The sequence below is a fragment of the Neolamprologus brichardi genome, chromosome 1 (genome assembly GCF_056152115.1).
Source record: "Neolamprologus brichardi isolate AB-2024 chromosome 1, ASM5615211v1, whole genome shotgun sequence".
Lineage (NCBI taxonomy): Eukaryota > Metazoa > Chordata > Actinopteri > Cichliformes > Cichlidae > Neolamprologus > Neolamprologus brichardi.
In genome coordinates, this window is record NC_142104.1 from 25,508,881 (window position 1) to 25,535,251 (window position 26,371).

Consider the following 26,371-nt stretch of genomic DNA (forward strand, 5'->3'; position numbering starts at 1 on the left):
AGAATTTTGCCTGTAGGTTTAATACTCTATAATTCATCTGCTCTCTATCCTAATTATGTGTTTTGTTTTGTTTGTTTGTTCTGTTTTTATTTCACAGTTGTGTGCTTAAATTGGTGGTTATTTTCTTTTTTCAATGTCCATTTATCAAGTGATCTGAGTACAGTAACATTGATTTAATAACAAAATGGCTTAATGTGTGCATAAGGATACGCCGAGCACCACCTAAATCGATCAAATTAGATTTCACAAAGTTTACTCTGAAACTTACTTCTACCCACTAACATAAAATGCCAAAGGCTGAAGGCTGTCACTGCTGACTGCAAAATCTGTTTCTTTCCTGCTACGCAATCAAGCTGTTCGTTCTACTGTGTCATTTGTGTTGTATGTTACATTTTATATATTTTAATATCCAGAACTCCTCTATGGAGTATTCAATGTTATAGGTTAGTTTCAATCAATTCATCCTCCTCCTCAACAGCATTAACAGAACTCCATGTGGACTTGTTTGTAAGTTTTGTTTTGAGAAAATACAACAGCTTTTATATATAAAAAAAAGCTCCAAAAAACACTCCTAACCTTTAAAATCAATCATTGCTGGGAAACAGGGCCCTGCAAGGTCTTAATATTTAACTACATTTGCTTATGTAGCACTGGCTCATAGATTACTGTGAGGTTTTTTCTCTTTTTTTATATCAAAAAACTATAATGCTGATTGAAACTGCTACATCCCTGATTACCATCCATCTGTTAATATTTCGTTTTGCCTCCACCTTCCTGTTTGTCTAATTTCTTGCCACTAATTTGTTTTCATCATAGTGAAACTAAGGAAAATTTTCCAACTTACAAAGACAGTCTTTATGTTGTTCTTAAAAAAAGGAAAAAGGGAAGTAATCAGATACCCTGTAGTATGCACGCTGTATTTCTGTAATTTAGATGAAAGCCACAACCTATATATAACTATTAATACTTTCCTGTATTACTTCAAATAAATAATTTTTCAATATTCCGCTTGCAAAACGACAACTGGAGGCTTGTAATAATTTAATAATTCATGTCATTTTGTCATTTTGATTCTTGAAGTTCTTTTGAACGGTCTTAACATTTTAGAAAACAAGGCACAAGTAATATTATTGTCAAATCTTGAAGAAAGCCTCGTGGAAAGACCACCTACTGTCAAGGTCGGCATTTAAAATGTTGCACTGAATGGGGTTCTTTTCAATAGCGTTAGAAGATACTTTGGAGCTCAGAACACGAAAGTGTCAAACACCTTTTAGATACTGTTTGCCTTTGTCAACAGAATGACTCGTATTGTACAGCTAGTAGGAAAACAGTGTGAGGCTTTTTAAGTCTGACAGAGACTTACTCAAAACAAGTTAACCTGGGTCCACTGAGTTCACGTATTAGAGAGTGCCACAGCAGGTAACATATCGCTCATACACAGGACATAAAATCATTATCCTGCCAAGAAGCAGGTCAATGATCAAAGACCACTGCTGTCACTGTTAATAGTTTGCTGACAGGCAAACAACACTAACAAAAGAGACGGCCGCTGATTAAGGACAAAAATGATGCAGTGTGCTGAAAAACTACAAATATTTAAGCTAGTAAGTCACGTTTAATGGATGAGGCCTTCTTTCAAGTGCTGCTTCTAAAATTAGCATTTTACATTGTATCTTACCTGTAAAATACTACTAACAGAATGAAATTAATACAATTTTATTTTATGCTTTATTTAATTGTTTATTTCTTTTATTTTTGGAGCTTCAGAAAGCCAAGGCAGTTAGAGTTTATCTGTCTCTGTGCACCAAATTGTGTAAACATATCCAAAGCCTTATTTATATTTATAGACAGTAGGACGGAAGGTGTGAGATATGTACAGCTCATTATTCATTATTTGTTATGCAGGTTAAATACCAGTTGAACAAACAGCATAAATTTCTGAGAATGAAATGCTTTCATTAGCCAACAGTTCATGACATTTGAAAATCCCACATTCATATAATGTAACACTGTAAATTTGTTTTGCCTCTAATCATCCATCTCTATTCTTTTGAGATTCCAATGAATTCATGAACATTGTCCTCTAATGTCAGTACAAGATATGCAATGTGGTTCAAAGGTAGTGTAAATTTGCTGGACCACTGAGTATGTTGTCTAATTGTTAATTAGACAGTGAACATTTAAGGATGTTGACTGTTGACTGAAACTGTTTTAATGAATTTTCTCTTATAATTCTTCTACTGTATGAATTTGGGTTTTAAAAATAGTGTTTGACTGGTTGCCAAAAACCAAACCACTTGATTAGGCTCTTGATTGGTTTAAATACTTTTAAAGTTGTTATTGACTTTGAGTATGGGGATAACCTAAAGCCCTGTTCACCAATAATCTATTTGGTAATCACTTGTTTTGAAGTTGATATGATTCCTTGTTGCTAATTGGTAATCCTCTTATGTCAGTCACATATCAGTTAACAGCTTTCTATAAGTCACTACATTACCAACAGTTACTTTAGCTGTCATCCCAACAGGTGAATTTAAACGAGGATAGACAACAATAAACTTAACCAAAGAAGAAAAAAAAATTAAACAGAGAATTCAAACCAAATTTAACAAAAAAAAGAAAAAAAACCCTAAAAAAACAGTGTGTGAGACAACAAGAGATGAATGGTAGCTATGCATTCACCAGTTTTTCAAACCAAGCTTTGTGGACTTTTTTACCTTTTTTGCATACTGTAGGAACATTTGTGCCCAGCATCAAATATTGCTATAACTGGTGTAGCTCCAAAGGACACTTGCTCATATCTCAGAGATGCCAGCAGCTCTGACAAAATCGCAGTATTTAAAGTCTCTGGGAATGAGAATGGGTTGTTTCTGAAGATAGTGAGTGGGTAGGCCTACACAAAGCTCACTGAATACATTTGCCAACTGTGAGTGCATCTGCTAAGTTAAATCTGTTTTAAATCATATGCATCCACAGTTTACTCACTGCACTTGTATTTATGCTGTGCTAGCTGCTCCACCCTCAGCAGGCAAGCTGGCGTTGACCTTGAGGCGATGCGCTTGATCTTTGCGCACGCCTCACCTCTTAATGATAAAATGAGAAAACTGGGTCGGAGATGTACATCCCCACCAGAAATAGTGGGAAGTTAACATCTTCAGCTGAGAACAAGGCTTCCAACTGGGAAATCATCTCTAAATAAATCAAATGAGTTTCACAAATAGGTGAGGAGCCTATGGGAGGCCCAGGTTTGCTCCTGGGAGGAATGAACAAGTCTGGATGATTAACTGAGAAATGAATGACCTGCTCATGTATCCACTAGAAACCTACTTGAGCAATCAAATAACTCTAAATTAAATGATTTTTGGTGTGTCGAGTCCATTATGGAGACAGATGTTGCTTTTCATGAGAATTTATTATCTCTTTTCAAGAGGTTTTAGTCATCCCTCAAAGCCAGATATGAAACGTTTTCATTTTCTTCAACCTGTAGACAATGAATGTTCTGATTTCACCAGCCTGCATACAATAAGTAGAAAAATGAATAAAATCATATTGGATTTGAAAGAAAAGACACCATTACTATGCGCACAATGTCCACCAAATTGAGTCAAAGTGAACATGTTGCAGCTATTTCACAATGCCACCAATGGTGATTTAAGCTACAGAGTTTGAAAAAATGAAGAAGAAGAATTGTAGATTTAAAGTTAGATAAGAAAATCCAAACTATGCATATATGCTAGAAAGAATATAACTCAACTTACCAGAGTTGGGATCGGAGTTTCCATCAGCTTCAGTCCTCTTATCAGGGGAGGCCTGCTCGTAGAAGTCGTCCTGCGCCTGCACCAGAGGGAGAGGTTGTGTGAGGAGGGAGCCACTGCCTACAGGCTCGTGGTCCCCCAGACCGCTGTCACTGCAGCTCTCCTGGGAGCCATCCGGCAGGTGAAACGTGACGCGCCGCTGTGACTAGAACCAAGAGCACAAAACAGAGCCTCTGATGTTAGTGCTCTGCTCTGCCCCCTTAATTTAATTTTTTTTCTTTTTTATTTACAGTTTTATTTGACACTGAGCTGAACAAGCTCAAGCATGCTGCTTTTGCACACTGAGTGCTGATCAGGACTGCAGTGTGAATTCATTTTGCCTGAACAATGTAAAATGTAATATATATCATCACCGCCGACTGAGAAGAATTGTCGAATAAAACGTCTATTTTGACTTAAGCCCAGATATTGATGGGAAAAGAGTTTGCACACTGTAAATACAGTCACGTTTCACTGCACAATGACAACCATTAACTGGATGCAAATAAACAAGGAGCACTATAAGAAAAATTCATCAAAGTGAAAAGTGTAAAACTTTTGAAAAAACAAACAAACTGTGTTTTCATCAAAGTATTATATAACTGGAAAGGGGCAATAAAATAATGGAGGCAAAATTTGATCATGTTTGTCAATTCTACTGCAGGGACTTTTACAGGCTGATTGTTTAGTTTGTGTTGTTAATTTGTTTGGTGCTAGCAAAGTCAAAGCGGCCTGTGGAGCTAACAGAAGTCACCCCCAGGGTGCCCTTCCTATCACATTCTGCAGTCTCACAAGGAAAGGAAAACACAAGTTTTCCTGGGACTATGTCTTGCACATACACACAAACACATATACACTCACACACATGCCATCCTTAAAGCCATCCTGATTGAATTTCCAATTGTTAATTCTGAGTGTCTTTTCCCTTGCTCTAATGACATTTTCCTCAGGCTTTTTCATAAGTCCAGACGCAAGCCTCCAGCTAACCTTTCGTGAGCACAGAGAGGTCCCTGCCACATCCTTGGTGATGACAGACAGGGACGGGTTTTACAGTAATTATTGGCAAAAGCAAAGGTCACCCAATCTGCAGTCTAATGCAAATGACCTCATTATATATTTTAGAACTGCTCCAAACATTCAATTAAACAAAAAGGAAGAATAAAGAAAGGGAGTAAAGGGGGAGGGGGATTTGCAGTTAGACCCAGGACACTAGCAAAAAAACTGGCTTCATATTTAAATACGGTGTGTAAATTGAATAATGATGGATGGATGGTTTGAACAATTAACTCATACTCTCCAATGACAATTGCAAGTGAAAGTATGATTGGCTGTAAATGCCTTGTAAAACTGCAGGTAAAACTGGGTAAATGTCATTGTCAGTAATTTAAAAACGGCCGATGATCAGATCTGGCCTTTTGAATGAAGATAACAGGGAGAAGACCTTTCTAAAGGAATTCATTGCATTGTTTGTTTCTGTGAAAGCTAATGTATACTGATATGGTAATATAGCGCTATCAGTTTCACATTTGGGGAGACACGCTATGTGTATGAAGCCTGAAAAACACTTTATAAAGAAAATGAAGCCAGCGAAAGAGGAAAGCAATGGAAGATGGCAGGTGTAGTGTGTCTGCACTTAATTAACAGTGTCTGCATATGTTTTTATTGCAGCTAATGCCAAAGAAGTTGGCCTTAGGCAAGGTAGCCATCTATTTGTTGGCAGCCCTGAGACTGTCCAGCCAGGAAAACGAACACTGGCAGTTTTTTTTCTACCAATTCTTGTCAGACTTATGGAAACTCTGTATATTTCACAACACAGTCACATGCAGATTGTATAAATGCATTACAGTTTTATAAAGTGATTAATGTGGCATTAAACTAGACATGAATGTAGTTTAATTATTAATTGATTGGGTGAATAAAAAGCCAAATCCATACTGGAAACAATGTCTGCTATTATCCAAAGCCCAGAATAGCGAACAGCAATCTACATTTTATATGACATGACAAATGTAATATTACAAAGTCGTCTACTTGTATATATGACAAGTGCAAGAAATTATTTAATAGAACAGTACTCTAGAGATGTTATTTCCTTTGATTCTGACTTCTAGCAGAGAAGAAATGGTTTATAATTAATTGGGATAATGGTAGTGTGTGCTGTCAGACACTGGTGGGACCTTGAAAAGATTCTAGGCTCTGTTTGGACAAAGTGGAGAAGTTCGGTGTAAAGAAATAATTCTACATACACCGTAAAATGATTTAGACTTCTTTAAAAAAGTCAATTAAAAAAATATCGTTACAAGCAAAGGAACGTATAAATGCGTAACATTTGAGGATGTAACTGCACTAACACAGTAGCTGTAAGGCTTTAAAATGCACACAGTGATTCTGTGGATGTTTCCGCTTGTGTTTTTGCATATGTTTATTTGTAGGTTTAAGCATGTTTGAAGATGTTTGTATTTCTCTGTTGCTGACTGTCACTTGTAGTAATATTAGCATAAGACCAGCTTAAACTATCCCCGCTGCCAGTTTACAAGATATTATGGCTTATCACGCCTGCTAACCCTTGTTATCCGCTTGTTTTTATAATTTGCCTGACCAAACACAGTCACTTTAACAAACACAAAGCAACTAGCAGCACTTTGCTGCTGGAAGGTTTAAATTCCAGCAAGCCAGCAAATGAACAGGAATAGGATTTGCCCAAGGGTCTTCACAGAAAGCACAATATTAAGTAAAGGGAAAATAAAAACTGCCAGGGGACCATAAATGTCTCATTTGACACCAGCTCCAACTTTATACGTGTTTCTTAAAAAGCATAAATGTGAAGTTTTGCATTCTAAAACCAATCTGTCTGCCTTTGTGTTTTCTATGAAGTGGGCCAACCCACGTGAGTATTAAAATCGTTATTAACACTATTAGTTATTGGAAAGCTCGACAGCAGTTTCATTGATCTCAATTGCTGTTGCCTCTTAAAGACTAAATGCAAGCTAAGCACTTAGTTTATTCTGTTTTTATTATTTTTCTTTTTGGCACAGTCGGGAGTCACACACACAGCGTATTGTAAAAGTACCGTAGCAGATACAATGATTTCTCAAGGCACGCTTTGCCTTTTTTGTTTAAATCACTATCAGAATGACTCCACACTAAAGCCTGAATCCCACAGAACGCAAAAGCATTATAACTTTTGGTTTTGTAAAACAGAAACAAACAGGGATAGGGCTTATGACACGGAGCGCTGGCTTTCTCTTCGCTTCCCCGTCTTTCTCCTCCTGAGTTTGACCATATGGAGCTCAGTGTGCAAGTCAAAAACAACTTCTGTGTTGTACTGTGTTCCAACCGAACACAATGTAGCACTACATTTCTATCAGGCAGACATTTAATGAGATGGAGCACACACCGAGAAGTGGTGCATGCGCACGCAGACAAACAAGCGTGCGTACACACATGCACACACAAATAATGCAACCTCCTCACTACCGCAAATAATCTTATCTAACAGCAGTCTGACACCTGCGGTGAGAGAACACTTCCCACGAGTCCGTTCTCACAATCAGACCACTGAGGGAGATCAGTCAACCAGGAAAGCAAAACTCACGAAAAGATCTCTTTCTCTGCCTGCCCTGCTCTCTCGCTCTTGCTCAGGCCTTAGAGCCCAAAGGTGCTCTGCCATCTGCTGGTCACCTTGGGAAAAACTTTATTTTTTTTAATATCAACAAAAAGCCACTGAAGTGTTTGCCCTTCTGTGTTCCACAGCGAGTGTTGATTGATTTCCCCCCCTCTTTTTCTATTTTATCCCCTCTATCTCACACCTTTGTGCTGCTATTGCTGACTTTAACTCTTCCTGACATGACAAAATGACACACCCGAGTTTTTCTAACCCTCAAATATAAAAAAAATGCATGTCCTTGTTTGATATTTTATTGTGTTTTGAAAAAAGTACATTCGTGCATCATACTCTATTCCCCACAGTGTTCATCCACAATCCTGACAAGCTGTAGCATTTCGCAAAACATCAAATCAGGTGACATATTAGCAGCTGATAGACACTGCCTCCTGTCAAGGTAACGTTCGGATTTCCTTTGGGCTCATCCATAAAATGCATCACAGTCGCAGTCAGGCATTGCTCTATTTTGATGACATAAACACAGTCAAAAACAAGCTTTTCGAACTGCTTAAAAAAGATGAAAGACACAGAGATAAAAAGAGTTCCCAAACGTGTTTCTGTAAGTAACACTCAAATAAAAAGTGACAAATAAATCACAATCTTCCCCGTCTTTGATTCTGACTCTAATATTGACGTAGTCTGCTCCCGCTGCCTCTCCAGAGTCTAAGTCTGCTGCCTTCTGCTTTTCATCATTAAATCATAGCTAGGCAGTTCTGAGAAACATCTGCATTCTGCCACATCCACAATAAAGCCTGCTCAGTCACTCCCTCACTTTTTAGCTTACCACAAGCACACGAGCGCACAAAGAAAAAACACAAAGATACATAAATCTAAGTCACATCTGACCCATTTCCCAAATTGCAAGCTTGGGAAAGCGGGCATGTATGTGAGTGCGTGTTTGCATTGTCTATCAGCACTGTGCTCTCTCTTTTTCATTTACAGAACACAAGCTTAGCATGTGATTATTAGCGCAGTCCATCATTTTGACTCTTTCTAGCCTAACTGATCTTATAAAGATTTATGGATCCTGTACATAGATTGCATGTTTGTTTATCCGTTTACTATCTAACTGACATAAGGGACTTTTTTCCCCACCAAAAAGTATAAATCTAGTCTAGTCATACAGCATGCTTGTCACCAGACTCACACTCTCACCTCTCATCTTTCACAGATGACAAAAGCTGTGACAAGCTCCTTCTTGCTTGTGCCCCCACAGTCCAATTTGCTTGATTTTCATCTGCCAACACTTCCCTAATAAACTAAATCTCATCCCACTTTCATAAGTTATCATGAATACTGCTCCTCCGTTGTGTGTGCTTGTTTGAAATGAAAAAAGAAAGATACTAGTGCTTTACTCTATATTTTTGAGTAAGCTACCGTATTTATGACATGTAGCAATCTAACATAAAAACATAATAAAGTCAAGAATCTTAAAAAAAACCTGTATATACAACTATGAAAAAATATAGTTGCAAGTCCGATTAACTGATAAGTAGATTAAAGTTTCTTAATAAATTTGAAAGGCCCAGGATGGATTCGAACACAGGACTTTGCACTAACCTTCCTACATATTGGTCACTAGCTGACTTAAAAAACAAACAAACAAGTGGCGCCCCCTTGTGAAATAGTGGAAACTGAATGTTTGATTTGGCTGATTTTTACACCACATGGCGCTTCCTGACACAAACCCCCCCCAAGGGATTTGTGTCGCCTCCCACAATCAAACTAAGGATCTTTCATTTAATTAGGCAAATTTGGAAACCACTACACTTACTGTAATATATATGTTATTAGATACAGATAGAGGGAAATCCCACTTTTTCAAATGTTAAATACACTCACAATGTATATCAGCCAATAAAAAAAACAGAATACTTGGTTACATGATGACCAATCTCTACACAATAACTAATAAGAATCAATTAATACTTAAATAAAAAAGACTGAAATCAGTAAATGCGTATGAGTAGTCAGTGACATAAACACATGAAATGACTGACGTTGCCATTAGGATAGAGGGATAGATTGATGCATGCTATAAAGTAAAACAATGTGACTGAACATTTTTTTTGTCTCTGAAAAGAGCAGGAAAATCTCTAAACTAAAAAGATCTGACCTGAAAAGGCTTCTTCAGAAGGGTGAAATTTCATTTATAATTAATGTCATCTAACTCTACCTGGGGCTAGATTTGGACATCTTAGACTCATCTACTTTTATTTTCCTCTCCGAACTGCAGTTCTTTCTTTTCTGTAGGAGGTTTCGCTCCCCTCTCCCCATACATCTACCTCTCCCTTTTCATCCTAACCTTGGTATGCTGTTAAAGAACCTGACTTGGCTGAGTGAGAACTGTGAGACAGTTGTAACTCAACCAGCTTCCCTATGCGCCTCAAGCTGAGCTGAAGAAACCTGTGCAACTGCCACAGAGCATTAGCTACAAAGTTAACCACTACTGACTCACTCATCGGCTCTACCCTCTGCCGACATCCAAATCCATAAAATGAGAGACACAGCAATTCTTCTCTATGTGTGTCTCCTGCATCAGGATGAAGGATTTGACACTCAGAGACAGTTAACTACAGAGCAGAGCAGGCTAGGCCCTGAGCACTGAATGGGGAATCTTGATGTGTTTATGAGTTACAGTCCATGTGATCTCGCTGCTACACTCAGCTGTAGACAGTGAAGTCGGTGTTCGGTGGTACTGCGCTGATAAAATGAATGACGGATACTAAAAAAACCCAAATCCAAATCAAGTAAAACATGTTAACGGTCTATTAAAACCACCGATTTATTTTGTAGAGAAATATAGTATTATCACATTGTACACTATAATTCATAATAACCTACAACCCTATTACTTGTCATGAAATCCTATTTGTGAGTCCATTACATCAAATAGGTGGAAGCACACGTTTGTTTAGTTGGATCTGTGTTTATCCTGTGGAAATAATGGCTATTTACACAGCCATGATTATCCAGCTTTTAGAGATCAAATGTAAATCAATGCAGTGCAGTCTGGTTGACTGGCAACTGGTAATTTAAATTTCACAATGGTTCCTTGGTTTTGTTAGCTTATATAATTAACCTCTTAAGCCCCAAGCCTACCTGATCTCCTGCTTTTTGCCCCCATATCAGGGGGCGTTGGGGCTTAAGAGGTTAAAAACCTATATACATATATAACATAAAACATTTAATATAATTTTTGCACAGTCAGTTCATCAATTCCAGCATTTTAATTGAAAATAATAGCTATAAAGTTTAATAACATTATGTTCTGAGAATGTCATTTCTGCTTCCAATACGATAAATTGCACTGAAACAAATTCAATCTTTATTTCTTAATCTCAGTTTTAATGAATAGAATACATGGTTAGATAAACAGTCAAGTAGAGTTTGGTTGGAAAGATTCCTCCATCTTATCAGGTCAGCGAAAAGGTAACTCTAACCAAACTGGTGATGTGCCACAATGTTACAATATAACGAGAAGCTTGTCTGAAAATGCAGCTTAAATGGAATCTGAAAGGATAGCTGTTGTTTAAACAAAGCACAGCAGTAAAAGGCTATTGCACAGTTTTGTAACCAGACTTGGGGTTTTTTTAAGTTATGGTCTGAGTTGAAAAACCTTTGCTGAATTTTATGCCACACCAAGAAAACCTTTTTCCAGAGAGAGAAGGACATTGTGTAATCTCTGTTCGTGTTAAAACACTTGAGAAGGCAACTTGTAACCTCTCCCAAAAGCAGCAGATGTTCATGCCACTTGGTAATGGAAAGAAAGTGATAACGGAAGGGATGTTTGATACTGAAGCACCATGGCAAGGTGTTGACAGCGCCACCGAATATCCTTATCGACACCCTGGACTTGCGGTACGTGTCAGCTGTTATGGTGCTACATGGGCCTACACAGTAGACATATTGGGGCTTGTTTAAACTAAGATGTTACACGTCTAACATGTTTACTGAAAACTCTTCAAATTGTTTCCAAAGTGTGTGCTCTGGCTATAAAATATAGATGTGAATAGTGAATTATGATATTCAGTGTACTTTGGAGCTTAGTTTTACCTCTAAGCAGATGGTGGATTTCTGTACCTACATGCTTTCAGTGGATTCAGGTGAGTACAAGTTACAGAAAATTAGAACTACAGTAACTTTTTGTTCTTTTATCTGACAGGAATTCACAGTACAGACATTTTATTAAGCTCTCGCCATAATAATTAATTTTATGGCCAATAATGTTACTAACAATAATTCTGATGCAGCTAATCATCTGGAAAAAAAAAATTACCCAGACCCTTTTTCCATTTGTTTTGTTGCCAAGCAGCCAGTAATTTCCATCCAACCATTCCTAGTGAAAGCAAGGTGCCAGCATAATGCATAGTGGTGGATAGTGTGTGTCGCAGTGCATAATTTGTTTTTGTTTGTATGTGATCGCCTGCCTGTTTGCATTTTGGGGGAGAGTGTGACAAAAAAGGAGCAGTTCTCAGTTTCTCTGCTATGTTTTGCATTTCTTTCTCAGAAGGAAAACCATTCAGCTGCTGCTTTATACATACATACATTTGTATATAGGGTGGGTAGATAAAAAATTAATGCTGATCTTGAAGATAATTTGTTTTCCTTTCCTGAGGTATGATCTAACAGTGATAGAGAATAATTATCATTTTACAGCTCAGCAAGCAGCAGCATTAGCCTGTGTATACCTCTCACTTACGCCTCTCACTGTTTTTTGCAAATTTTCTATATATATGTCATATATTACTATTTTATGTTCAGATTCTTTGGGGTATTTTCTTCTCAGGTCTCCCTTGTTAACAAAAGACATATATATAAAAAAAGAAAAAAAAAAGAAACATGAATACAGATGAACAACGCTCAAATAAAAAAAAAAAAACAAATATTACAGCATATAACAGTATATTTTAAAACTCTGACTTCTATTTAGGGGTCCAGATTAATGGGCAGAACTCATTATCAACATGATATAGTTGTTCTACGTTTGACTGAGCTTATCACAATAAGATGAAACATTGCTATACTATATAATTGCACATGGCAACCCAAAGTTGGGTAAGCAGAAAACGAACAGATGGAAATTGGCTCATCAGGATCAATGACCCGCAGCTCCAACTATGACCAGTAATTTAAGATTGTTCCACATGCACAGCCTGTTCCTAGAAACTGTGGTCCAATATAAATCATGCAAAAATGAATCAAGCCACCAATTCTCTGTCAGTTTCCCCCACTTTTGGTGGTATAAGCAGTCTTGATGAACCTAAGCAGTTCAACAGGGCACAGGACTGTTGCCATGGCAACTCATTCTGATCATGTTTTTAAAAAATGGCTGTGAGCGTAAAGGAGATTATTGTTAATGTGCTCCTCATTGGTCAAATGTAAATAACTAGAGTTTTCCATACACGTTCCTTGGCCCCCAGCATGACTGATACTGTGCTTTAACACTGATATACAATCCTTTGCGCTTTATCTTTATAGCTGGAAATGCCCCCTGGTGTGAAATTTCTGGTTTGATCAGTAGAGTAAGTTGTTGTTTCTTGGTTTGACAGTTGGCTGTAAACAGAAAATATCTGCTATGCTGCTAAGTTCTGAACAATATCAACTGTACAGAAAGCACCACGGTCTCTGCTGTCAGTTCAGCTGCGTCTCCTCACCAAATCTGGCAAGATACAGAGTTAATGTGCAGCAGGGGTGCTGTTGACTTACACCACCAGTAAAATATGGGTGACTCTGAACAACTCTTTTTGAAACTAAACAAGCCTAACCAAGACAGGTCTGTAACTTTAGAATCCCAATAACATCACTAAACGGATGCCAGAGTTAGCTTCTTCTTGTACTGGGTACCCGGTGGCTCTACTGTTACCAGATGTGAGATGACTGTGTGAAATGGATAAATATGTATTGCATTCTATCAGCGCCAAGTTGACTTTCTTCCTCCTGTTCAAGTTCCAGCTTTTATTTTGTTTTCTTTAGTCACCTTTCTTTTTCTCTCTGCGTGTTTTCCTGACCTGCTCAGTGGCAGCTTCTGTACTCTAAGTATTTACACCAACAGCCTAAGGCAGGATGCCCTGATTTCCCATAGAGGGAAAATGGCTTGCCTGTGATGGCAGTGTCTTTTATACGGGTGCTGAGGTTGTGGCAGTAGATAGTTGTACTTAACAGCTGATCTCCTCTAGCCACTATGCCCACTGACTACTTTTCTATAGCTTTTTCCAGCAATAGGGTAGCATTCTTGTTTCTGAGAAGAATTTTAAGCAATAAACAAGCACAAGGAGACATTTAGTCATGTTAACGATCGCTGAACACTGAAATTACATGCGTCCTGTAGTACTTTTTGGATTTTTTTATTTGTTTGTTGGCAGATTTAAAAGAAAAGAAAAGCAAATCTAAGAAAAGGCTGCTTCAAACATTTATCCAACCATTATTTAAAGAAACTATTAAAATAAGGAATCACAATATCAATTATAGACCATGAAAGACAAAAAGGTGACAGATTGACCAGATCTCAATTATTCATGTAATTTTATGTTATTACAAAGTAAAACAGCCCATTTGAATCCTGCCACCTAGAGATATGCAGCATTCCCGGTGAAGACTGCAGGCTTGTCACATATCCCTACTATACAGAGGTGTCATTCCTTCAGTAATAATTTCAGTTTGGCACAGATATGTGTTTTGCAAGGCATGGATACACACTCAAAATATTATTTGCTGTTGAAGAATATCCTCGAGCAATAACTTATTACACATCTAGTAATAAAATCCCTAGAGAGAGAAAAACAAAGATGTCTGGAAGTTACATAAGCTGTAGCACAAGCTCAGCTGTTTTCGTAAAGATGGGTACCTCCGTTCCCTATCCATATAAAAGAAAACTAAATGGCATAGACTAAGAAAAACTAGTACATAAGTGTTTATAAATTTGCATGTGCTCACTTGGGATTCTCTTACAACTTGGAAAATAATAATCCAACTGAGACACAGCACTGCCATCAGAGAAAAAAACAGAAAGAGAGAAAAAAAAGCAAAGTATATTGGCTTTTCCCTCTCATCATCTCTTGTTACCAGTTTATGACAGAAGTGCAAGGGGAGAAAGACAATATTGGTGTGAGGAAAATGGAGATGACAGACAGGACCAAGAGAAAAAAAAAATGATGTAGAGTGAAAATCCCAATATTAGTTTAAAGAGACAGCTGCAATATTCAAACAATCATTCACAAGCACTGGCTCCAATGGCTCACTGGCAGCATGTAAACAAACTTAATGTCTACAGCCTGTATCACCACGAATCTCATAACCCGTCTTGGCCCTGAAGCCTTTTCTCAGCCTCCCCCATGAGTCCGGCAGCTTATCACATAAACGATTATTGACTGCTGTGCAACTCATCAATACGATCAGTGCAGTTTTACATATGGTAAGCCAGGCATCTTCATCATTGTAAGCCAGTAGAGGCAGGACGCTTGAGAAGCAATAGTGCTACACTAGCTTCTACAATAAGATGCATTTCTTTAAATTGAACGTGGACTATACTGGATTACCGTAAATGAGAATATTCTGTTGAAAGCGTATTGATTTATCTCATCATGTCTTCCTAGATGTATCTGTTAGGACAAATTAAAGGTAAAAGTGAGGGCAGAGCAATTAAGAATTAAGAGTGAATTGCTGCAAAACAAAAGCTCACGTACCGCAGTTGTTTGATGGTGCACTGTATTGGTACATAAAATGGTGCCTCAGGTCTTGCAGCTGAGCCAAAACAACTTAATGGATTAATTGGAAACCAACAGAGATAATTAGGCCTTTGGGGTTGTATGATTCCACCCCTCGTCGACTGTTGCCTCAGAACTGTGATGTAGTGCGTTCCTGCTGTGTAATCGAGATAATTAGCGAGAATGTTGTGTCACTGTCCAAAGATTAGCAAAAGGGAAAGGCCAAACCAGGCTCATTAAAATGTGGTTCCAACTTAGACAGACTTGATAGGATTTCTTTACTGACAGAGGTTACGTCTGGTTTTCGTTTACCTTATTTGTGTCCTGAAGGAAGAGAGAGATATAAAAAGATCATTTTTATTTCATCTCGTGAAAAGTGTTGTTCTCTTCATGAACAGATACCATAATTAGTGGAAATGATCCAGCCTTTAATTTGGCACCCATTAACTAGCGTGCACATGAATACAAAGACACTTTCAAAAAAAAATTGGAGAATGATGCACACTATCTTCATATATGTTTGTCTTGATGAAAAATTACTAGGGATAGATAGCTGTTAGCTGAGACTAACTGAGCCAGGGCTTCAGTTGTTTACTGTGCTCCTATTATTGGATGCCAAGGTGTCCTTCTGTGAGGCTGACAGGCACTGAGTAGTAGGCCAAATTGATTGGTCTGCTCTTGCCCACCAAAAGGACCTGAACTCAATTTGCTTGTGATGGCTTCAATTTCCTGGCTGGACAAAATCCCCCCCACTCCTCTCTCCCTTGCTCTCTCTCTCAGCATCCCTTCCTCGCTCAAGAGCTGTCATTTAATTTCATTACTCAACAGGGGAGGTTCATGCCCTGTCAGAGTTTCTGTCTTTTGTCCCTTGTTCTGTTCATACGACGCTTACCATCATTTGCCGGAAAGAAAGGCTTGTTTTTAAGACGCCAGTCGTTTGAGTTTTTTCCCGGAATAGTATAATTTGCAGTTTTTGCCTGGCAACATCCGTACCGAACCTCAGTACACTCTGTTTTCATTAAAGGAGGGTTGGGGGCTTGATTATTCTTCTGCCCTGTAGATGAGAAAGAGGCAAGAGAGCACATTTTCAAGAAAAGCTCCTTTTTAGGGTGTCAAAAGATGAAAGCAAAGACATAATACAGAAAGTAAAGTCCACATAAACATGCTGCCTGGCTCCATTTGGGTGTGGCGTCTGAAATAAATGGAAGACTCTGGTGGAGAGATATTTTACAGATCGGTTTTGTGTCATTATTCATGCCAGTATTAAGCTGGTTATTCAAGAATAAGTCATCAAAGGTAGGACTAATTTAGGTCTTGCTTTACAAAGCTTATTTTCTTCCGCAACATTTCTCAGGAGCAAAGACCCAATTTGCTTCTCCCAACATACTCTAGCAACATTTCGTAAACTAATTTCCGATGCACATAATGCCCACACGGTCAACGGCTGATTAGAAAGAAAACAGGATCTAACACTGGAGTTGAGCAGAGGTCTTTGATGTGATTACCTTACATGTTTTGGCCCTGCTTTTGTTGCTTTAAGATAAACATGCAGAGCCACTCAGCATATGCCAGCTTATGTCAAGATGAAAGATTTTACAAGCCATTATCAGAGACCTGCAGATTGTTCTGAGGGTATTAGCTGGCCTCAGAAATGTGCTACAACTGCAAAGATCTTGCCCTGATTTCAGAAACTGTGGATGAGGGGTCAGCCTCTCAGCACTTTTAGATGATCTCAGTGACTGGCAGGAGATTAAGGGTTGGCAAAATGGGAGGTCTTAAAGATAGCCAACAACGTAGTTTATAATATAACATTAAAAAAAAAAAAAAGAGTCCTGACACATACACAGAATATTCTATCAGGAATCCAAAAAAAAAAGGCAAGAGGAATTTGCAACATCCCTCTATCATTTTCTCTTGCTTTTAGTCCCCTTTATCTCAGAGGATATGCTCTCTTCTGGGTGTATTTACCAGCGGTCTTACAAGCTTTTACCTCCAGGAAACAAGCGGCTGATCTTGCTCATATTTTACTATGATTCATCTTGCTCAGTATCAACCACGAGGCATAAATGTGATACAACCAAATTAAGGCCGCTCAGCCAGACAAACAAGCTGGGGAATTTCAAACCTATGCCTTTTTTTTTCCGTCTTGCTTTGTGAGCCAGTCCAATTTATTGTTATATTAAGACAGATTTCTTGCTGTTGTTTCATGTTATACCTGTTTACCATATACTGTGTGTGTATATTTATGTATAAAAAACAAGTAGTTATATACAAAAGAAGATTTTTACAGGGCTCTATGCAATCTTTGGAAAAACTAAATATACCCCATGATTTAGTAGCTTGAAGTCTCCTACATGATTGTGGCACACTCTTCTTTACAAAGTTGCTTGAGTTCATTGCAATTTGCATGCATTTGTTTATGCACAGCCCCAATCCTGGCACACGATTTCCATCAGGTTGAGGTCTGGGCTTGACTGGGCCATTTTTTTCTCTTCCAGCCATTCTGTTGTAGATTTGCTTTTATGCAAGGGATCATTATCCTGTTGCGTGACCCAGTTTCAGGTGCTTGCCTGTTGATTGTATTGAATTGTTTTGCACTTGGTGACCAGCTGCAAGAAGTTGCAGTGAACCAACCAACCGGTTGCCCACCCTCAAATTCTGGGCGACCACTTTTGAACGCAAGGCAATTGCACAGGCTGCCTAGAGAGAGGTAACCTGTCTCCTACCAATTGCAATCAGACTTGGACTGCAGACTGATAGCAAACTGAGTCAATCAATTTATCACCATCTTTATGCACCCGAGTCCCTCTGAAGATTCCAAAACAGCCGTTGGTAGCAAACTATCATTTAAAAGACAACAGCATGTTTCATTACTCACAGTCACAATCATTTTTTGTAAGTGTTTGTGAAACTTTCTTTAACTTTCATATAAATGTATATATAATTAATAGTTTTAAAGATATAACTATACATACAGACTGGACACTGGAAGCAAAGGACTGAGTATTTCAGAATCCTTTCTAGGTCTATGTTTTAAGCATTTGTGGCTGGTATTGTCTTCACCTTGTGTGTCTGACTTTCTGTTTGCCTGCCTGTTTGTTTGCTTTCTTGTGTGTCATCATCAAATGTTGTACCGGACACACCTACTGTGTGAACTACCACAAAGGCGGTTTTCATCGCAGCACTTTGTCTGTTTGCGAACAGATTTTGCCAATACAATAGTTCTGTAACAATGCAAGCTACAGTCACAAAACTTTTATGACTGGTCAATTTATTGAACTCATATTCTATTCATAGGCAGTGTTATATCTTCTGAGCTGTTTGATCAGCTAAAGCAAAGATGATTTTTGCAGAAAAAAGTGTGTTTACTTTGTACAGACATGCTATGCCCTGCCATCAGCTGAGGTGTCTGCTCTGACTTTCTTCAAGTGAATCAAAAAGACCCAGAGGGGAAAACCCAGAAGTCTGGCCATTGTGTACGGGGAACAAAGGAGAAAGCACCTTGTAACTGCAACAAAGGAAAAAAGCATGTTGGACACTTATGGGTATACTTAGCTTCAAGGAAATTGCACGTATATATGCTAAGAAATTGCACTGATGCACCAAAAAAATACTCTTTTCTTGTGATTTTCTATATCCATTTGTTCCACATGGTGAAATGAGAGTTTTCATTACCTTATCGATCCCATTATCAGCCTGAGATAAATATACTCTGTGATTTTGTAGAGGATAAGGATAATTTCCCTGTTCACTAATAATGTGTCATTATTGTCTTTCTTGAACCAAATTAGTAAATCCACCCATTAAAGTCTTACAATAGCGCTGCAGTTAAACTGAATTATGTGTTGTATTGAGTAAAATACACATGGAAATATTTAACATATATACAAATGAATTAAATTCTGTTACTGTATATCACTTTATTTTAAGGCCATTTGAGAGTAGGATTGCTTTAAAAATAATTATGTATTTACTTGGAAAAAAATACTTGTAGTACATCCAGCACATCACAGCTACGCACTTACAGTAATTCATAATCTTATTACTCTCTTTATCATGTAGGTTAAAATATATTAAAGTAGTATCAAGGTTGTAGAGGAAATTACCATATCCATCCAGTTTGATTAAAAGTATAATAAACAGTTAGCAACTCTCTTATATATAATTTAATTTGTAATCTGGAAGTTTCTTACTGTGAAAAGGGAGCCTTTTTCTTGTCACTGTTGACAAGTGTTTGCTCAAAGGGGGTCATGTGATTTTTAGGATTTCTTTTTAATATTGTAGGGTGTTTACCTTACAGTATAAAATGCCTTGAGGTGATTGTTGTTGTGATTTGAATTGAACTTTTCATTTGTTTTTTACATTTAGTCTACCTTTTAAGGTAAATGCATAGCAGAATTTTATTACCGTCACTGCACTATCTGACCACTATGTTAAACTATTAGCAATTTAGCATTAAAAAATGGATATGGCTTATATAACGCTAACATTGAGCAGCAGATCTTGACTTTTAGCAAAGGTTTTCCAGCAGACACTGTGGAAATCATGTGCAAGTTACTATAAGAAAGGAACCAAAAATGTTCAGATGAATCGAGAAGACTTTCTCCTGAGACAGAATAAAATAGTGTGAAGCGCTGTCTCTCTGTAGCAACAAGCCAGTTTCCTTCTCCTGTCTCTTTTTGAAGGGTAGTGATGTGTATAATACTTCTCACCCTGAAAGGTTTGGTGGTAGAAAGAAATAACTGAAGTAGAGGGAAATACAAAGTGAAGCTGGCAAAGCTGCTTGGTAGCAGAAGGGGAGTAGTTCACTTCAGATGAGCTGACCTTCAGAAGCAATGGGCACACAGGTTCAGGACATGCAGGTCAGAGAATAAAAAAAAAGAGGCCTCCCAAAGAAGCCGTTACACCATCCCCACTGGTATGTGTTTATATATACATACTATATATATATATATATATATATATATATATATATATATATACACTCTGTGTAGTATTGACTTTCTGTCAGGGTGCTGTTGTGATGCAGCCAGTTAAATTGCATTCTAAAACAAGATAGATTGTACTGCGCACACAGCTGTGCCAAGCAGATAAATCAATTAAAGTGACCTGATCTGACAAGTAGCCTTGTCCTCAGACAGGCTTAATATCAAAACACACATCCATGAAACTCGTGCCTATCTCTGTCTCTTACCATGAAACCTTTCTCCTGAGATACTCAGATAAAAGACAGGTTGACAATGGTTCAAGAGGACAAACCAGCATATAATTACACTTTGGCAAAGATATGATACAATCTCTTTATTTATCTTAAGTAGATGAATATTTTAATACGAATTTTCATCAAATGGTAGTCAGATGCCTGACCTGGAAGTCATTTTAATATGGCCAAATTAAAAAAAAAATCCCACAAGGAATTTTTTGTTTGAGGATTTTCTTTTAATCAGGGTCTGAAACCAAACGACAGCTACATCTTGATGGAAGTAAAAACGTCCGTCACGTCAAGACAATTCATTCTTTTTTTCAGTTAGACATTATATTTTGGACATTTGGTCATTCGAATATCGAATGTGCAGAAAAACACAATATTGCTGTCCATGTTCTCAATACCAATTCTAACTACTAAAATTATCTACTCAACAGATTCCCATTTACATTATGGTTTGTTAATGTGAAACGACAGCAGAGAAACAGGCCACTTCCTTTCTAATACGATTGTACTCACAAAAAGGCGATGCACTTTGTACTGTATGAAATGCGCCTTGCTTATTTTTTGTGTATGTGATAAAGGAACCTTGTATTTTTATAACAATGAAATGTGGGATGTGATGACACCTCGGCAATGCTTATATATGAATGTCATTCGGCTTTTCACTGTTGTCTGTATCTGTATTCTTACAATATGTCCCAGTGGGTAAACACTGCATGTTATATGTAATATAAATGCAAAAATCTATGGACAATAAAAACTTTTCTGTAGAGATGTCGGTGGTATTTACAATGCTGTGCAAAAGTCTTGAGACGCCCTTCTTTTCTTTATATTTTGCTGGAAGAAAAGGAAATAGGTACAGTCATTTTTTGAAACACACAAACATAAATGAAAATACAGTACAAATGAGGGGAAAAGAGTTTGCACAGTTATAATGAGTTAATATTTATGCTGTTAGAAGCTGTTAGAACTCTCTTAGGCAAACGTTCATGAAATTTTGTAAGTACTGTAGTCTTCAAGAATAGTTCTCCAGGCTTCTTGAAGGACATTTTAAGGCTCTATTGGATGTTGGCTGGCTTCTGTTATCATTCACTATCATCAGGATGATCCCAGACAGCTTTAATAATGTTGATGTATGTTCATATTTGGATTCTTCACTCCATAAGACCTATTTCCACTGATGTTCCCTCCAGTTCTTGTGTAATTTGGCATACCTTAACTTTTACTCCCCATTTTGCTTCCTTAAGAATGGTTTTTTGACAGTCAGCCATTAACCGAGACCATCTTTGCTGATGTTTTTTAGTGAACAGTAGATCATGTCCTGGGTTACTGATCTTCTAGACAGTTTTTAGGTCTGCCACTTCTTCTTTGGTCCTCACATTTTTTAAGGACACACTGCACATCATGCCAATATAGGGATTTTTTGGGGTTTAATAGTTGGGAATCACATGGTTGGTGCAAAAATATTATTTTATGCCTGTCTTTGTTATTTTTTCCATTTTAATAGATTCAGATAAAGAAATGGGAACAAATTATGTTTTTGCAGTAGGCTGCTAGTGGCCAGAGATATCATTTGAAATGGGTTCTTTGAAAAGTTACCTATCACCTTTAGGCACCACTGGTACATTCCTTAGGTTATGTGCTTTTTTTCATGCCCGAATGATTCATAAGTCAGTGTTGAGTGTCTTAACCAATGGAATCAGGCCAGTTCAGTCAAGGATTGGACTACAAAAGAAAAAAGACCTCCAGAAAACCTAGAGAATATTCCTCAAGACTAATTTTTAAAATTGCAAGAAAGGGTAGCTCTTTGAAAGCAAAATAAATTTAGTTCATGTAAAGACAATCTTAAAAAAAAAAGGGTTTTGGACTAATGTCTAACCAAGCCTTTCTCGGACTGAGAAAAAAAGCCATTCTATGCAGTGTAGAGGACAGCTCAGAGGATTTTTATCCTTAACTCATCAGCAGCTTTCATCTTGAGGGTCGGTTTCTAAGTATCAATCATCTTAGTGCTCCAGCCTCCAAAAAGTCTTGTTAATCAGAAAATCTATTGCATACACATCAAAGAGATTTTTAGAAAAGCTGTCTTCCAGGCATGGCTTTTTCAAACTGTATTACCACTGAAGATACAAATGGATTTACATTGCACCTTAACATGACAAAAGTACGCTGAAACCCAAGGTGAACACAATTACAGGCACAACTGATATAGCTAATTAATACACATAGAGAGAGGTCTGGGTCTTTAATCATCTCAAATATACGCTCTCTTTTATCAAGCCACAGATGGAGTAAAATCGCAAAGTTCCTAAAATGCTATTGGTCTCAAGTAGATCAAAAAAAAGTTTAATTTTTAATCATTTGTCTAGGGAAATAATGTTGTGCTTTATTCAAATAGTACAGCTGTGGACTGTGATCTGTTTCCGAATATCCAATGGCAAAATCACTTAGAGAATTAAGCAAACAAAGGCAAAAATTCAAGGAGATAAAGGGAAAAGACAAAAGAGGGGGAACAAAGTACCAGGACAGATTAGAAAGGGGAGAGGGAGAGAGTCAAGTGTGGAAAAAAGAAACAAATGAAATTCCAATATATAGCAAAATATGTACTAAAGGAGCCTGTAAGTATGAGTGTATTCCTTTGTTTTCTACAGCGCTGACTGCTTGGCTATCATGATAACCCTTCACAGCAGCTGTCAGCTGATGAAGTACAGCATGAAGAGGGAGAGTGAGGGAGAACGAAAGATGCAACACACTTACTCTATCGGTCTATCAATATCTCCCTGTATCTCTGTCTCTTTTCATTCCTGTCTATCTCAATTCAGTTCAGTTTGAATCTGCTTCACTGGCACGACAGGGGAAGAATCCATTGAACGCTATAAGGATCATACAAAATGTCTAGACAAATAATGGACGTTCATAAATGATGGATACTGAATAAATAATTGAAGATATTCTATCACCACCAATAAAACATTTGAATTGAGCAGTTCATAAATCAGTTCAATATATTCAATGTAATTTGGCTCCAAACAACAGAAGGCAATGGGAGAGAAAAGCTTTACAAATTTCTTCTACATTTGACATGTATTTAGTGATATTTTGAAGCAAATTGTGCTATTTTTTATTCTTTTTTTCTAATGCCCAGTAACACTTTAAAACATTGGTAACACTTTACATCTTTAGTCGGCGGCTGAGATATTGAGGCGTGTACTGTTCACATTATATAAAGAAGTGAGGGTCTCTTTTTACGTCTTCAGAGTGACAAAAGAAGCAGAGTCCGTTTCTTGGTCAAGAATGCCTTTCTGTACTTTCATCTGGCAAGTCCACGGCAACTACATCTCTCTTGGTCTCTCCCTCTCCATCTGCCTCTCTCACTCACCCTTTCAACAAGCCTCGTGGCCTTTTATAACAAATTAGTGGTGTTTTTGATGTGAGCTTGACAGGTCCTGCTTGTTCAGAAAACTAGAGATGACAGAATGTTTAGGCTTAACTCCACTATGCGGCTCACAATTTTTTGTTTCCTTTGCATCAAAACTCAACATTGCGCAAAAATGTTGTTATGTTCAGTAAAGTGATTTATTAATCAATTTAACAAAGAGTGGCAGGTTCATTATACCACACAGAGGTGAGTGTAGAAGACTTTAGCCCAGGAAAATTCTTGTTAGTTCATACAAAAGAAGAAGTTTTAAACTGCTCAAACAAACGATAATGTTTTCTTTCCAAGCCAATAAGAAACTACATCGCTGCAGAGACACAAAATTATAAAAGGACTTGGGACTGGCTCAGAAAAGCAGAATGTGACATCCCTATCAATGAGTAAAGTTAATGCAATAAAGCCATTCAAATCATGCCTTTCCTTAGTATTTTTCACAAGCAGAAATATCGCACAAGCTTTGATGTTTACCTAAAGGATTCCTCTCATGTCTTGTAACTCGGATGTTGATTCCAATTTCGATGTATTTTTCAGATGATATACTTTTTCGGTGAAAGTATACCTGCACAGTCCTTTCCCTGTCTTCACGGTGTCTACATTTTCTATTTAAATGCTCTCTTTTTGATCAGCAGCCAAACTCTCAATATCAACAGAGTAAATGTCACGTTCCCCACTCGGATATTCACAAACAAATTTTACTACATGACAGCTGAATGTATTACTGCTGGGTCACATGACCAGTTGATTCAATATTTACAGCAAATTTAACACCCCCCCCCCCCCCCCCCCCCCCCCGAGAGATACATGGATGCAGGCTAACTTCACGACCATGAGGAGTGATGGAACAAAAACATTCCCATTCATTTCTGAGAGGTATGATGGGGTAAATGATTTCAATGACACTCACAAACTGGGCATTTAGCTAACACTTAACCCCCAACTCGTCTCGAGAGGTTTCGTCCCATCTCTCTCTTTCTCAACAGCTGTAAAGCATTGGTTTTAGCTCATGTTACCGCCTTTGCTCTGGCTTCCCAGGGTATCCAACCTTTAGGGCTATCTGTCTCTGTGTTTCAGGCTCCATCTTCATCTGTCTGTCTCTTGATCTGTCTCTGTTCTCTCCTTCTCTCCTTGCCAACACATACACAACCACACACAAACTCTCAAGCACTTACCCTCGTGATCCGGTAATGCGAGTCTAGCACTTGTACTCCAATTATTCTCCTGTACTTGTTCTTGAAAGGGTTCTTGCCTCTCTCTTAGCTAAAGAATGTCATGCCCCCTGTGATTTCTGCTGGACCCTCAGAGGCCTTCCAGTGTTCATCTCTTCAAGCTCATCCATTTTCAAATGCACATTTCAATGCTATTTGACCTGAAATTGATTCAACACGTAGTTTAGCATAGAGTAGATGTTTCAGTCTGAATGTGTGAGCCCTAATCAGTTATAGACTCACAACTGAACACTGGTGCAGCAATTAGAGAGCCAACCAGCACTATAAGATTCCCCTGTTTGTCTCTACAAAACGTAAAATTAGATAATACATAATTTTTTGTATTTTATTCCTTTATGCTATCATTTCTGCAACAGCTACCATACGTTGGAAATATTAGTAAAGTGAAGCACAAATGAAGGAAAATGTGTGTTAAAAAATTACTCTGAGAGTGTAGATGTGTGTTAGACACACCCTTTCAATATCTACCATGCACCAAAAAGTGTACTCTCTATTCCCTCACTCTATTTAAATTATAACCCAGCATCACATGAACACTTTTTTCCCCAGTGGTGTTAGTGGTCAATCTCCACGTAATCTTTGCAAAGATTTTCCTGTTGGAAAATGACACTTTTATGCAATCCATAACAAGCAGATTTTCTCTGACCTAAAATAGAGTTAATCCTCACACGAGGTCAATAAAGAGAATATATTCATAGGGATATCGTCTCTCTGTATCGTTGTTGTCAGACTAAATACAGTTCGCGGTCATATTCGCAGCATTAGCACTGCAGTTGTTTTGTTATGTAAGTCCTTTCAGAAGGCTCGCAGAAAAGTGGCACGTTCTGATATCATGAATAAACTAAAGCTCCAATCTCCATGCAGCAGAACATTAGGCTGCCAGGGAAAACTGAGAGCATTGGTACTAACTTTCAGCAGTGTAGAGATAGCTGCACAGAGATAATCTGCCCCATCTCGCTTGCGCATTTGAGGAATAATCTCCATCTTTCATTGTAAAGTGTCATCAACAGCTTAAAACCAGCCCCATAACCGTGGAGACGCGCAGTGTTATCGAGACATCTTAGAATGACAGCCATATAGTATAAGCTCTTGGGGCAGTACGGGATTAATGGCATCTTTGCAGCAATGGGATGGCCATATGCTTGGACATTTGGTGAACGTACAAGCATGCTCACACACTTTATACCAGGAACTGCTAACAGCCGAAGTGACACAAGGTCCAGCTTTGACGTGTCTCCCTTCCTTCTGTCGGTCAGTTTTGTTAAATTCCCAAATTAATCCACGAGGCCACAAAGACTGACTGTAACTTTGAAATTTAGCATATTCCACTTTCTAATTT

At 37.9% G+C, this 26,371-nt stretch overlaps 1 protein-coding gene across 2 annotated transcripts in view; it reads right to left on the reverse strand.

Moving 5' to 3' along the window:
* The window catches only part of pcdh9 (protocadherin 9), a 191,179-nt gene that overhangs the window by 51,735 nt on the left and 113,073 nt on the right, over nt 1-26,371 (reverse strand). The window contains exon 4 of one of the 2 annotated variants that reach the window (XM_035907867.2): nt 3,759-3,834. In XM_035907867.2, the coding sequence (XP_035763760.2) occupies nt 3,759-3,834 (76 nt within the window). Of the gene's footprint in view, nt 1-3,758; nt 3,961-26,371 lie in introns of both variants that reach the window. The other variant, XM_006780362.2, reaches the window with a different exon arrangement.